Here is a 15,242-nt window from a genome sequence, read left to right on the forward strand (position 1 = left end):
GTTTGAACAAACAGTTTAACCTTTCATTTTTCTTTTCCAAAAGCAGGTGCTCATCAACAGTGTCTTTAAACAGGGCTCTCTTAAGGATCTTGTGTGTAGTGCCTGAAATCAAACTCTTTGAATACCTTCAAAAAATCATTTGCAAGCTGATTGTGCCACTAAGGGAAAATCAAGCCTGCAGTATTTCACAATTTTTTAAGTATTTTATTAGATTAAATCTGTCCTAATGTATACATTTTTAACCCTGATAACCTCTAAACTTTTCACCTGTATAGTGCAAATATCACAGAATATACATAAAGAGCAAAGGTCTGTCCATAATATTAACCTGAAGTTCTGTGGGACTTCTTTGTAGTGCTAGCACTCCACAGGGCAGTGCACCAGTGGGTCATCTGCTAAATCTTTTAGCTTCTTGGTATGATTCTGTCTTGTTTGCTTAAATGGATCATTTAGATAAATCCCTTGTTTAAAAGTACTATGTTACACCAGTCCAGAAGTGTAGCAGACAGGTTTTGTGGTGCTGAATACTGGCCCCTTACCACTGACATGTCAAATCATTGAAATGTCAAAAAACTCGTGACGTTATTGATGCTAAGACTTCAGCTGTAACCGTAACAAATACATGGGCCATTCAGAATGAAACCGTAGTTTGAGTTTCTGTGGTATTCTGTGTTTGGACATTGTAGCTTCAGGTTATTCAGCTGTGTGTTTTATAGGTGAGGCACTTCGCATAGGGTATGACCTGATGCTCTCAAAGTAGGATTAGGATATATCTAAGATAAGCAGCACTGAAATTCAAGTCCCAGAGGAAACCATAAGCACTAGGTTAGGTTAGCTTAGTTATTTAGCTTGACGTCTAACACTTAGAGCTGTCTGCCAAAGAGTTAGTATTGCTTGTCAATATAAATAAGAAAATAACAATCTAAAAAAAGTCTTACTTCATAGATGTTTATGCAGGAATATGGCTGTTCTCCACCACTGTAGAACTGTTAATATAATGTACTATCCAGCACTTTTCCATGCTCTTTTAGCAGTTTCCCTATGAAAAAATGTTTTAGAGATTTTCTATTTCCATTTTATGTATGAAAGTCATAATGTTTGCCTTACTAAAATTCATCCTGGAATAGAATATTTAATATTTTTTTTGCATCAGCCTAATATAATCTGGTGTCTTCTGGTATCTAATACTTCTCCTGGTATCATGGCTTTTTACATGCGTAGAAAGTAGCAAAACCCTCAAGTGATAGTTTCTGTGTGCATGTTTCCTACAGCGATAATTATGATGCTTTAATACCAAGCTCAGGGCTCGACTCTGAATTTAGAAACATGAACATCCATTCCTTTATAAGCAGAGATAGGTGGTTTCCAGGTTTGCAAGATCTGCAGCAAAGCCACATGCTTTTAAATGTTCCTTAACCTGCGAGAGTGGAAGTCTTTGTCACCACCTAGTGTCTGCTCCACAAAGGGTCTAAGGTTTCCTTTGCACCTTTCAGCTCTCAGCCAGAGGGGTCGTCCAGGAGATGTAGTTATACAAATATTATCCCCCTGCAGCAAAACTGTTTGCCTTACCAGCCTCCCCCTTTTCAACTCTTTGCTGGCACGTCTGCACTTGGGCTTCCCAGCCCCTCAAATTTATCACTGCAGTTGCCTGTGGGTTGCATTGATTGTGTCCCAGGGTTAAGCTGACCTTTATTTTCTTACCGCCAAAGAAAGCATGATTCCAGTTTTTCAGTGTAATTAATGGTCATAATGGCTGGAGCTTCAGCCCCCCAGAGTGAGGTAAACCTCAGTTGCTACTGTGGGGACTCACAGCTTTCCACTGGTCTTGGCTGGAACCAAGAGCCTAAATACCAATCAATTTCTTCCTAAAGACTTTTTTTGTGTATATTTTTTTTCCTTAATAATTATTGCTTTGGAAAATGGGATGTGTTTTGTGCAATTCATCTGTTCTTCATGTGCAAAGCGGCCTTCTAATAGAACTGGCCATCGTGCCCCTGTTGCTTGAGGGTGTTCGTGCAGGACGGGGTGGTGCAGGGGGCATGCTGAATCTGCCCAATCTTTGTCCACAGGTGAGCGAGATGGAGGTGAACGGCCAGTTTGAGTCCGTCTGCGAGTCGGTATTCAGTGAGCTCGAGTCTCAGGCAGTGGAGGCGCTGGATCTGCCAATGCCCGGCTGCTTCCGCATGAGGAGCCACAGCTACGTGAGAGCCATCGAGAAGGGCTGCTCCCAGGACGATGAGTGCATCTCACTGCGGTCCTCATCTCCCCCGCGTACAACCACTACGGTGAGGACCATCCAGAGCAGTACTGGTGAGTAACAAAATGGACATCCAGAGGGGTGGCAGAAAGGGAAGGTACCTTTCTGTGTGGCTCCATCAGGTCATCCACGAGATCTCTGCCAGACATAAAGCCCATGAGAGAGTCTGTGTTTCAGCAGGGAGCTGGACAGAATAATCAGCTTAAAACTAGGCACAGACCCAGGCTGATGCAATTCTGTTGCCTCCTGTGTCCAAGCTAATTTATTCTGGGCTAAGAGCTCACAGAAGAGAAGTCCAAGGTCATATCTCCTCCTGCTCTCATCCCTAAAAGAGCAATCACAATTTAGCAAAGCTGAATGAGAAGGCTCTGTGTTAGCAGCTTTGCTAACTCTTACCAGCAGTGGAGGGTCCCTCTGCCAAGTTTTGCTTTGTGAGGTGATCTTCTTTGTGCTTTCTGAAAGTTGGAAGTTATTGGGTGTGTTGATTAATGGCTCCAGGAGACTGGTACAGCTTTTTTGGCTGTATTTTTGTAATGCGAGTGAAGGAAAGAAGAAAAGGTCTGCAGGTCAAAACATGCGTGTTCACACCCTGTTGTTACTCCTTCTACAATTCAAACTACTCAAGCCTTGCAAGAGGGAGAAGTTTCGGTCTAAATATGAACCTTCTCTCTTCTAGAACCTCTTCTTTTAAGGTTGCTTTTCTTTTGGAAATAACCATGATGAATTCCAGATGCTACTGCCAAAGTTGGTGCTTAGGGGGAAGGAAAAGCAAGTCAAAAACCAAAAGGACAGCAAGAGGCAGGAACCATCATATGCGTGTGTATTTCACAGTGGGAGGATGAGGAAGGGCATTTTTCTCCTGATTTTTCTCCATCCATTCCTCTGTTTTACACAAGCTTCATTTACTATTCATGTACTGTTCATATTCATGACTAATATTTACTATTACAAGTATTTCACTGTGCCTAATACCTCTTTTCCAGGTTTTCTAATTTCTGTTTTCTGTATTCTAAACTTTTGCTTTTTTATGTATTATCTCCCAGGTACAGTTGTTTGTACGTTGTAAGTTCCTTATCTCTAACTCCAGCCTTTTTATAAAGCTGCTTGTCAATTGGTTTATGCCATCAAAGGATACTTTCAATCCTTTTAACCAAAAGTGTTCAGCTTAATTCATGATTTTTCTAAAAGTAACTAGTTTAAGCTCTGTTGGAAATACATTGGCAGTACATCACAAACATCAAAGCATTTTTAAGAAATGCAGCAGAGGAGTTCTCATCAAAATCACTAACCATTAAGAAATAGTATTCATATCACAAAATTCTCTGCTGTGAAAGTAGTATGTGAGTGCACAAAGGGTTCGTACCACAAAGACAGGATTTAAGTAAGGTGTGTGTTCCTTCATTGCAGGGCTTTAGCTTGTGTCAAAACATAACTGTGAGGCAAAAGCTGAAGGATGGACATTTTCAGGGATTTTTCAGTGTGCCTTTGCTTGTGTTGGATCACCGTGGACGTATCAGAGTGATTTTTCATTTCTTTGAAAGTGGTTTTGTTAGCACTTTTTCTAAATAAAGTAACTAACCATTTATCCAGAAGGCAATAACTTTTATCTTTGCATAAGGGGTTGTTTCTGTCACTTAGAAAAACGGTGCCTCTCTTTGGGGATGTATGGGGGATATAAATGGGGTGTGTAAATGGAGAAGGGGGCTATATGTATCAGCTAAAAGTATTTGGAAAACCCATAAGAGGAAAGTCTTTATTGTAAACTGTCTTTGGTCTACCCTCTTCTTTCGTAGTGCAATCACAAGCAGAGTCCTGGTCTCTTCTCTGGGCAGCTGGCTATATTAAAAAAAAAAAAAAAAAAATCATAGGAATAAGGTTATGTTATGGAAAAATGTAGTCCAGTGGGTGTGTCTCATGTTACTGCTTGTGTAGCCCCTTAAAATAGAGAGAGGAGTGATTTGCAGCCCTCTCCTTGTACATCCACAGAAGCATTTGAAGCCTGCTGTAGGTGTCTATTTTCTGCTGTGGGAATTTTACTGAGTTATCTTTCTCATTTTTTAATTCTTGGACTCCCAAGGGCCCATCCCTTGCAGTGGTAGCGTTTCAGACAACTTGTCTCTTTTATTACCTGACTTACATGCCTCTATCCATTTAATGGGGATTAGAGCTGAATTAATTCCATCCAAAAGTATCTGTATTGACTACCTTGTTGTTGCCTGTGGCTGGCTCATAGAAAGAAAACAATAACAGGAAAGACATCATTGATGGTTTCTCTTAATATCAGCCTCTATAAAATGGCACAACAGTAAGGCAGATATGAAAAAAGAAGAAAGATATGTCAGACTTATCTCCACTGAGTGATGTTTCAAATGCTTTTGTGGGAGACAGAAGGGCAGTTATGATCTAAACTATGGATTTAACATCCCCAAATGAGAGAGCAGTCCTTCCACTTCAGAAACACCTTTGCCTGTTCAACCAAGGAAGGTTCCTTTCATCAACATTAGATCTTTCTTCGGGGACTGATCTACAAAGCTCTGATCATACATTGACAGTGGGAATTACATTGCTGGCAGCCCAGGAAAACATCAACTTGATGGTAATAGAAAAGACAAAAAGGTGCTATCTGTCCACTGGATTAAAAATTTTGCCTCCAGAGCAATGGCCCACAGCCTTTCAGGGCATCTGAATAAAAATATTAAGTAAGCAGTATGGACAAAACCATACCTCTGCCTGCTAGCATGTACTACAATGGTTGCTGCCTCAGGTTTTAATTTCCTTTTGCCTCATAGCATGGAGGTTTAGTTCTGAAAGCAGTAGTACATGTCTACCAGCGTAGCTGTTTGGATGTGCTCAACCTAACGATAAAGCCAGCACTAATATTCTGGCTGTGGGACAGAGCTCAGTGATGGCTGGGTGCCCAACTGGTGGTCTCTGCAGCCTGCTGTGGTCTTCCTGCAGCTGAGGCAACGCAGTGGGGTGACTGCATCTGGCTGAAACCTAGCCCGCGTGTGAAAATGAGGCTGTAGGCACAAAGCTCTTGTCATCACCAGAATGAAATGCTAGACTACAAGTGGGAAAAAATACCCTACCCTCACCAAAGTGAATGTTTCTGCATGTATGTGGGAGTCATGCACTTTGTTCTTGTAAGATGGTCTTGTAAGTGAAATGGTATTTTATCCTTGTATTCAAGTGAAGGGTTTTCAAATGAAGAAAAGAAAATATGAACTTATGACTTTATACAGACATAGAAACATTTGGGAAATGAGTGCCACATCACAACTTCATCATGCCTGGAAAGCTGGGAGGTTGAATCAGACCAACAGCCTTGATATTTGCTCACTCCACATTAATCAGACCCATGGAGGGAGCTGACCCCACACCACTGAGCTGGCCCCCAGTGCTGGGCTCTGCAGGCTGGGAGCTCCAGCAGCCCTCAAGTGCTGGCATGCATTGTACATCGTACAGGATAGCCTGCACTAAAAGCTGCCACCCATGTCATCTGGTCTCTTCAGAGTTGTTTAATGAGGTGTGAGTTAGTACATAATTTGATCCCAGGTTATTTGCAGATGAAGCCATTGTAACTGAAACTCCTCAGCCAGCAGATTCAGTCACTAAATAGGCAGCCTTTTAAGAATTTAAAAAGCCTTTAAATCATTTCAATGTGCACAAAGAGCATGGCAATTAAGAAACAATGAAAATTTAAAGTAGTCTAAAGAACATCTTTCTCCCACATTGCTTGTATTTGACTTGTACAATGCAGAAGAATTTTGTAGGTCATGTTTCTACAGCGTGCCTGTGCAGCCATGCTCACTCCTTTGCGGCACAGATAAACCTTACTATGTTGTGAGAGCTCAAGCATTAGCACATGTGGGTACAAATACATAACGGAGACTGGATATGTTTAAGTGGAAAATGTGTAGCTGAGCTCAAGCTGTAACATCAGGAAAAACTCTGCACTAGATTGCAATAGGTGTTTTCTCAATATCTAACTTCCGTACAGCCAGATAAACAGAAGTATCAAAATTATCTGCAGCAATGCCATCTGGTGATGCTCAGTAATATTGCACTTCTGATTAAAAGCAAAGCAAACAAAAATCCCAAGGAAATCGTGCTGTGTAGCCAGCAGGTTAGAGAAGGACTGAGAGTTATCACAGTGTATGCTAATTATGGTGCTTCAGCTGAGCAAGCTGTTCTCTTTCCGTTCTTCAGAACATCTGACCAAGAGGGGTCAGGTACTTTGTGGAAAATCTCTAAGGGACTGACTGCCTAGCCAATGGGAAAAAAATGCAAACAACCTTAAAAATAGACTTATGCCAGGCAGAATTCAAAAATAAAACCAAAGCCTGTGGAGAAGGAGGCTGGAACTGACTGTATACCAGCTGTGTCCAAGCTCTCCAGGACTCCTCAGAGCTGTCCTTCCAAAGACCGTTCTGTTGAAAGAGAAATAAGGAATGAGGTTTTCAGATTTGATTTCCAAATGAAGCCAGGATTGGTTTTTGGACTTCTACCAAAATGAAGGTATCTCCACAGAAGGCCTGAAGAAATATAATAATAGTTAAGGCCTTCCTGCAGATGTTGAACTTAAAATAGATTTGGAAAGTGTAGAAAGCTGTTTGACAAAGAATTTACACGGTTCATTTCCTGTTTCCCTGAGTAATTCTGAAATGCAGTCTGCCTTTGGATCCGCTATCAAATTGCTTAAACCAGTGCTTAAAAATGTTTTTCTTTACTAATGAGGAGCTGACCCTGGAAGAGAACACTGTTTCTAATTTCAGAGGCATCTGACTGTAGATAGAGCAAGTTTCATCTTGTCTATTCCCAAAGTTAGCTTTGTGAATTTTAAGCTCCACATCACATACTCGCACAAACACACACATGCATACACACACACACACACACACACACAAAAAAAAAAAAAAAAAAAAAAAAAAAAAAAAAAAAAACATGTTTATAAAGCTAGTGGAGGTTTTTAATGAGAAAAACTGAGAATACACTTCTTGCTGGCAGATTTCTGACTGACCTGGACCATGATGCAGGCACTCATGGAAACTGCTCTGATGAAGAGTGAGAAAGGAGCAAGGCTAAGACAAGAGAGTCAGCCCTGGAAAGACTAGCTATACCCAAACACTTGGCAGGTTGCAGCAGGTTGGTTTGTATGTGGTGTATTTATGCCAAGGGCAGGAGTCAAAATAAGTTTGATAAATTCTCTTTTACCTTTTGGACATACAGAATTTTGTGAACTGGAAGGGACTGCTGGAGTATATATTACACAGGTCCCTACTTAGGGAATGCTTGGTAGCTACAGTTGGTTCACCATGTAAGCAATGTCAGACAGTGGAATGTGTTACACCAATTTTTCATCTTTCTCCCTGGCTCTGCCTCTTTTCTCTGTTTAATTATGAATATTGAATTTAATCTTTAAAACCCTGAGCTGTTTGGTCCTGTCTGAGATACTGTCAGGATTTGGAGAGACAGCCTTAAGCATTCAAAACTGTGATCTTAAAATGTTCTGAAGGACTGTGTTGGTCTTTGTAGACATCTCCAGAAGGACAGAAAAACTCTGATGTTTTTTTCAGATAACACTTGTATGTTTGACTTCTCTGGTTGTCCAAAGGGCTTGGATATCTCCAAGGATGAAAATTACGCAGTACTTCTGGACTGCCTCTTCCAGCACTTAACTGCAGTATGATTTTTATTTTTTATCATATAAACAACTGAAATTTCCCTTGTGCAACTTGTGCCCATTATCTCATGTCCTTTTTCATGCACATCTGACAAAAGCATGGCTCAGCCTTCTCTATAACCATCCGTCCAGTAGCTCCCCCCACACCCTCCAGGCCCTACAGATCTACCTATCAACCCGTACGGGAACATCACACTCGACCCCCCTACCTGTCTCAGTGCCCACTTTGTGCTGAGACTCTTGTGCTGGGGAGTGTCACACTGCTCACAGACCCCAGATGTGTTCTCACCAGTACTCAGCCTCCCTCAGACTGCCAGCTCTGGTTTGCAGACTACTTTGGCAGACTGCACAGCATGCTGCCAGATATCCACAGCACAAGGGCACACTGCTGAATGTCCTTCAGCCTGCTGTGCTGTGAGTCCCCACCAGCCTTTCCTGATGCTGAGAATAGGATGGCCCTGTGACTTGTAGGTTTGACGGTCTCCAGTGAAACAGGAAAATGTGTAATATTTGCAGAAGAAGGAGATCTGTAAGAGAAATCTATGTTATTCTATGAAAAAAACTTTTAAGGAGGTTGTCTAGTGGCGGCACAAACAAAGAGGATGCAGTGATTAGTAGCATCAAATGAAATGTTTTAGTATTTATTAGTGTTTAAGAGATTATTGTACCGCAATTAAAAGTACTACGGATGCCCTTTGCATATGTCTGTATGGAATGAGACTAAATGTATTCTGCAACTAACTCATTTCCATTTATTATATTGCACACGCTAAAGTGATAATCATTTTGCATGACCAGACTTGCACAGCTCTCCCTGATGCAGTACAGATTGTGTAAAGGTTTGAGCTATGCTTTTGCCTCAAAAAAGCATAGCTCATTTGCCTGTGTGTTATCAAGTGCACCATTATGTGGAGATGGTTGTAGGAAGGTCCAGAGCCCCAGGTAGATGACAACTTCCCAGTGTACAGCTCCAGTGAGACTGTCCTGGTCCCACCCCACTCCTGCTGGTGTACATGTACTGCAACTACTCTGTTGGAGCCTACAGGCATGCTTATCCAAATATATTACAATGCCTGAAAGTTCAGTGCTTAGCTGAAACAAAATACCACTTGATTTACCATAGCAAATACAGAGAAGGGTATTACAAGCAGTATAATAATTTGAAGGTTGCTGTGTTGACTGAGTACCACATGCCTGAAGTCTCATTAGGTGAGAATTAGCTGTTTTTTATGCCTATAAACAAACATGAGACCTCAGTGATTCAGAGTCCAAGAAGCAGTGGTTAAATCAACTGTCTTTACTGCTCATTTCCGCAAGACTTGTCTACCCTGAATCACAAAGCCTGAGCTTGCTGACAGGTCTCCCTCAGGCAGAGGCAGCAGTGTTGCTGGGGTCTGAGAGCAGTTTGCCTTGTGTCCCACTGGAGAGATGCAGTGCAGGACCAGGCTGATGCGACTTCCTGGCAGGCAGGTCCAGCAGGAGATCTCACTTGGCAGCCTCATGTATCTGCATTTTGGGGGGCAATGTTTTCTGACTTGCAAGCAGGAGTAGGAAAACCCCCTTTGAAATATGGCTGTAATTGCATCGCAAGGAAGCAGGTTTCCCATAGCAGCACCAGCTTGTAATTGCACACTAATAGGTAAAATGTGGAGCAGAATATAAAATAAACCCAGGGTCTGTTTCCACTTACAGATTGTGGGAGGATAGTGTAACCTTTATCCAAAATGCTGCGCTCAGGGGCTAGTCATCGCTCTGAACTAGAGAGACAACAGAACTTTGTGCATTAAGTATACATTGTCCCTTAGCTGAGATGCCAATAACAAATGAAGAGCAAATAATTCAATTTTCACTTAACAGAGAAGCACAACAAAGACCTGAATCTTTTCTTTGTTCTGGCTTACTTTAAATGCAGTGTTTTTGTGATGGCAGTGGCAGAAATGAGCTGAATCAGTAAGCCGAAGACATGGCCCAATTTATATAATGCAATCACATTTTCAGTAATAATTCCTACCGTTTTTCTAAAATAGACTAATGTGGTCACTTCTAACTACAGTTGTCTTTTGGGAAGCAAGACCTAGGCCTCTTTCCTGAAGGGGCTATGCAAAATTAATCTATCCATGGGATAAAAATAACTCGGGTTGTTCTTTTTAGCATGTGCCCAGCCCTCAGCAATGCCTTGCTAGTCTCCTGCAGTAAGTTTCATGTTGTTCCTTTAGGACAAACTTGAACATTTTTCATAGAATCATAACACAGAATGTCTCAGGATGGAAGGGACCTTAAAGATCACCTAACTCCATCCTCCTGCCCATGGGCAGGGACACCTCCCACCAGATCAGGTTGCCCAGGACCCCATCCAACCTCGTCTTGAACTCTTCCAGGCATGGGGCATCCACAACTTCTCTTGGCGACCTGTTCCAGTGCCTCACTACCCTTACAGTGAAGAATTTCCTCCTAATGTCTGGTCTAAATCTATCATTATCTACCCAAGTAAAGAGTCCTGTATCCTTTTTATGAGATCCCTTTAAGTACTGAAAGGCCGCAATGAGGTCTCCCTGGAGATAAGTTGTCTTCAGATATTAATTACAAAGCTCTCTTGGGCCATAGTGTATTCCAAGAAGTAATGAGAAAAGATAAGATATTTGATGATGATGAGCTTTTTAAAGTGACTGAGTGATTTTGGAATTTGCAAAAAAAAAAAAAAAAAAAAAAAAAAACAATTTTTAATAAGTGCATTTAATGAGTACAGCTCTGCAGGGCCCCTCTTATACTAGAGCAATTTTTTGACGCTGTTGTATCCCATCATGTAATTCCCATTTCGGAGCTCAGATATGATGTATTAGGTACCAGATCCAGTAAATAATTACACATTTTTGTGGTGCCTAAATATGTCTTTATGAAGCAGTCTAACAGTAATTGGTTCTCTGAAGCTATGGTGGACTATGGGGTGCATATATTATTAACTGCTTTTTGAAACAGACACTGCCTTTTTTCTTTAGTAATACCACAGATAAACCCAAAGGAAATGTGGCAGCAAAGAAATGTGTGCATTAAAAAAAATTACAGGAGCTGTGAAGTGTACATAGAGATATAATGTACTCTTTATTTCTTGCTGTTACACTGATCTCACTGCAGTGCTTCTTACAATGCTCAATTACAAAGCACAAAACGACTCAGTTCTGGAAAATACCTAATGTTATCTTGCAGAGGACAGTCTAGCTGCCATTACAGACTAGTAGTCCCTTTTATCAAAGGCACACTGTAGGCAAATGCGGGTAATCTGTTCTAATGCCCCAACCTTTGTCTGGCCTCTGGTGGGGGGAATCAGTGTGTTGGTTGTCAGAAATTGTTTTCCCTTGCTGAATTTGGCTTTGGTCAGATGGGAGAGCACTAAATTGCATTCCACTTAAAATGCAGTAAACCATCCGAGTAGAACAATTCCTAGTTGCTCTGATCAAGGATTTGAACTAAGCTATCAGAGGAGAAGAAAAATAAATAAATAAATAAATAAATAATATGAAAGTACTCTCTACTGTGACAGAGAGTCTCTACCTCTTGCTTGTTCTGTTGAGAAAGATGCCTACTTTTCATCTCAGTACAGTCAAGACAGCGATGACTTGATAACCATTCTTTTTGCTCTAATGACTTTTCAAATAAATTCTATGTTTAACTAAAGTAAAACGTAGATCTGTATTCCTGTGGGAAGGTTTACATGGAAGTCAGAATGTTGTAATAGCATAACAAAATAAATGCTACCAGGCTCTTTGTTTAAACAAGGCAGGCTATTGAAATTCCTTGCTCCCACTTTCCCTAAACTCTTAGCATAGAGTGTTATCTATAATCCTGAACTTTGCTAAGAGTCGAATACAATTAGGTGCATCTGTGACAGGAAAAAGGCACAGTCTTAGCAGACTAAAAACACATAAGCTATGGATAAACCAAAACCCATCCAGGAACTACTAGCCCTAATCTTCCTGCCTCAGGAAGTCCAGAGAAAATCTGCAGCTTTCCATTTTGCGTGAAGTGTAACTTACACCTAAGTGACAGTATTAGCTGGTGCCCAGTGCCGTGGCCTGTCTTATCTCTGTCTTATCACTGTCTTATCTCACACAGTTCCCTGAACTCGCATGTGACATTTTGCCATTTGCCCTTTAAAATAAAAAGGGAAAGCAGGGGAAGAAGGTATTCAGACAGATGGAAGTAGGGTGAGGGGATCTATTTTATCTGTTGGAAGCTCTGTGTTTTGGAAGGTTGCATGCTCTCACCTAGCTGAAGTCAGTTGTTGTCTTGCACCAGCTTCCAAGGAAGCTGCCTCTGTCTTCATTCACATCTCTTTACACCGTCTCTCCCTTTTTGGGATGTTGCTATGGGTAAGCTAGATCATGTTAAAAGTTATGTTAGTGAACAGCTCAGGCTTATTCTCTTTTCAGAAAAAGAGAGACAAATTAGGGCAAGAAGTTGTCAGTTAAGATTTCCATTACCAACTTTTACCCTTCCCAAATCTTTCTCTCAGATTTTAACCATGGCTGAAGAGCTGTGTCGCATTAGCAGACAGTGTAGAGCATCATTCAGTATAAGAGGGCAGTTGTGTTTAACCTCACAGCAGTTATCTCTGGGCCATTGACATCTGTTTGGGTATAGTGTTCTTGCACATACCAGATTTGGTATTATAAAACAGAACATGCTGCCATCATCTGATTTGCCTCCCTAGCCATCCTCCTTTCTGAACATCATATACGTGCTGCTGTCCTGAAAGCCTTTTCCTGTTTCTGTCAATGCTTGCTGAGAATGGAAGCACGTATCTCCCTTATGGCAACTATTTGCAACAGAGAAGGCTCACACTAAGTGCAAAGGCTAGTCTCATTTCCTGTGAGGTCTGGTGGGATGGTTGAGTAATAGATGTAGGGTGAAGGGGTACTAATCCTGAAAGCATGTGTTTTTTGTGCTTTTTATTTATTTATTTATTAAAAAGAAATTAACTCTGAGTTAGCAAAGAGGTCTAGAATTGTTTTGTAAAATAGAAACATGTCCAGCACTTCAAAAATCACTCATTTCATCAACATGTAGAATCAATAACACCTTTTCCTGTATGAATAGTTGATGGTAAGAAATAGATGGGCAGGGCTTTCAGCCTGAGTGTTTACAAAATGCTTTGACTTCTCTTTATTCCCTCATCACATATGACTTGGTATGTGGACTAGATGCAGATGATGTGCTACCTAGCACACTATGTTGATGTCATTTGATCCACCAGCGTAGCCAGCAGTTGACACATTTTTAGGGCATATTTTCTGGTTGCGATGAGTCTCCGGTTTCCCCGCAGGCAGGGGATAGAGAGAGATATGAGATGGTCATCATCAGAGTAATGGCTTCCAGAATCCCTTTATTGCCTTTAAAAGGCTGGTGTAACTAGTGAATAGAAAATAATGAGCATGACAGATTAGAGTGGGCACTGGACAGAAAGCTTAAAGAGCTTTGGGAATTCATGGGACTGCAGAAGCAGTGTTGGAATTTCATCAAGTGAAGGGTAACTCTTTCTCCCATCTGTTTTGTAGATAGATTTTTTAATATTTTAAGTACAATATTGCAGATCAGAGCAGTCTGTTACTCTTCAAAAGTGAGACAGATTTTTTTCCATTACAAACTTTGCTAATTGAGGATCTAATTGTAAAAGGTGCTGAGTGTCCTCAGCTGCCAGCATCATAGAATTAGCTCATAATTTCCATATGCTTGGTGTCACAGAAACATCTGGCTCCTCTATTTTCCTGCAGGTGCCTTTACAACCAGAAGAGTCTGGGTCAGGGGTATCAATCTGTTGGAATTCAGTTTATGATATTTTTAAAAATTATAAATGTAAATGTTTCTAGTCTTTTTCTGACAAAAGTTTAAATCTTGAACCAGATCCTAGGGAATAGTATAAAAATGAAAAACATAGGTTCTGGACAATCATTTCAAATGCTGTTTTTGTTTTTTTTTTTTCCATTATCCTGCTAGAAAAGACAGCATCCTGGGGAATGGCAGTGAGGTAAATATTTACCCTTTCTCTGTGCTATAGTAACAGACAAAGTTGTGGCACAAGAAAATGTCAAGATTGTTTCTGTTGCATTCATAAATGAAAGAGGTAGGAGGAGTGGCTCTCTCTCTCTTTCCACCCCCACAATTAGCAAAGAGATTGTGCTTAGTAGGATGAGATGGAGCAGTCCTGGGTACCTTGCATCTGATGTCTATAAAATCATATCATGAACTGACCACTGACACAATATTTCATATGCATGTGCTAAACAACTATACAAAAAGGCCACCCATTGCAAAACTAACAGGTGTCTATTAAAGAGATTATTTCTATTTGTACTGCAAGTAAGTGCACTTCCTGCTAGCCAGCTGTCTTCTCCTCCTCAGAATGTTCTTGGTACATGTATGCCCTTCACATCACCTTCAAAGAACTGGCAAAAACTGCATTTGCCAGCTACTGCTGATGAGGAAATGAAGCTTTACTGAATCTTCAGCCAGCTGCCTCTCCAGCATGTGTTGAGAGGAGTCAGGGACTCTTTCAATGAGGTATTCCGGCCAGCACGTATGCAGAAGCACAAAGAAAAAGGTCTTTTTTATCCTAAGCCATAACCTGTGTAACTACAAAATGTTGCCAGTTACTATCACTGATCTCCAGAAATAAACAGCATAGTTTTCAAACAACTTCAATGTAGTAATTCCAGACATGAAATTTAGCATAGGCATAGGATTAGGCATATCCACCTGGTCTAAGCTTACAGTTTCAAAACTGTACTTCTTTTTCTCACCTGCAAAGTGATATTCTATGAGCCTTGAGGCATTGTCAGCTTCTGACACTGAATTGCACTGGCTACATTGGCATCATCTGGCATCGTCTTTTACATCTAATTTTTCCTCTTGAAAAATCTATTATTGTTATTGGAGCATGACATTATTCTTCTTAGGAGAGAGAAAGAAGCCCAAGGAAATTACTAATTCAAGCTGTCAGCAATATCTAGCTCATTCATATTGTTATGAAAAACATTTTACTTTCAAAATAAAACTGGTGCATGCTTGCTTTTTGACAATGTAACAGAGAGAAGTGGGCATGTTTTTACTGGGGCAGTTGTAGAGATTTTGCAAAATCCAAATTAGCATACATCTTTCTCAAAATGCAGAAAGTCACAAAGTGATGGGTTTTCATCAACTTGGGAGAAAGTGTTGCATTTCTCAAATTAACTTAAGTGAAAAGAGGCTTACATTGCAAAAGCAGTAATGTCAATTAAATCATTTTGTAGAATGAGGGTTGCAAATGTT

The 15,242-nt window shown here is 40.7% G+C and overlaps 1 protein-coding gene across 13 annotated transcripts in view; it reads left to right on the forward strand.

Moving 5' to 3' along the window:
- DLGAP1 (DLG associated protein 1) overlaps nucleotides 1-15,242 on the forward strand; it is a 417,012-nt gene that overhangs the window by 323,309 nt on the left and 78,461 nt on the right. For all 13 annotated transcript variants that reach the window (XM_084510659.1, XM_084510658.1, XM_084510653.1 and 10 more), the window contains one exon: nucleotides 2,070-2,310. In XM_084510659.1, the coding sequence (XP_084366785.1) occupies nucleotides 2,070-2,310 (241 nt within the window). The remainder of the gene's footprint in view (nucleotides 1-2,069; nucleotides 2,311-15,242) is intronic.

Source organism: Aythya ferina (genome assembly GCF_964211825.1).
Source record: "Aythya ferina genome assembly, chromosome: 2".
NCBI classification, from domain to species: Eukaryota; Metazoa; Chordata; class Aves; order Anseriformes; family Anatidae; genus Aythya; species Aythya ferina.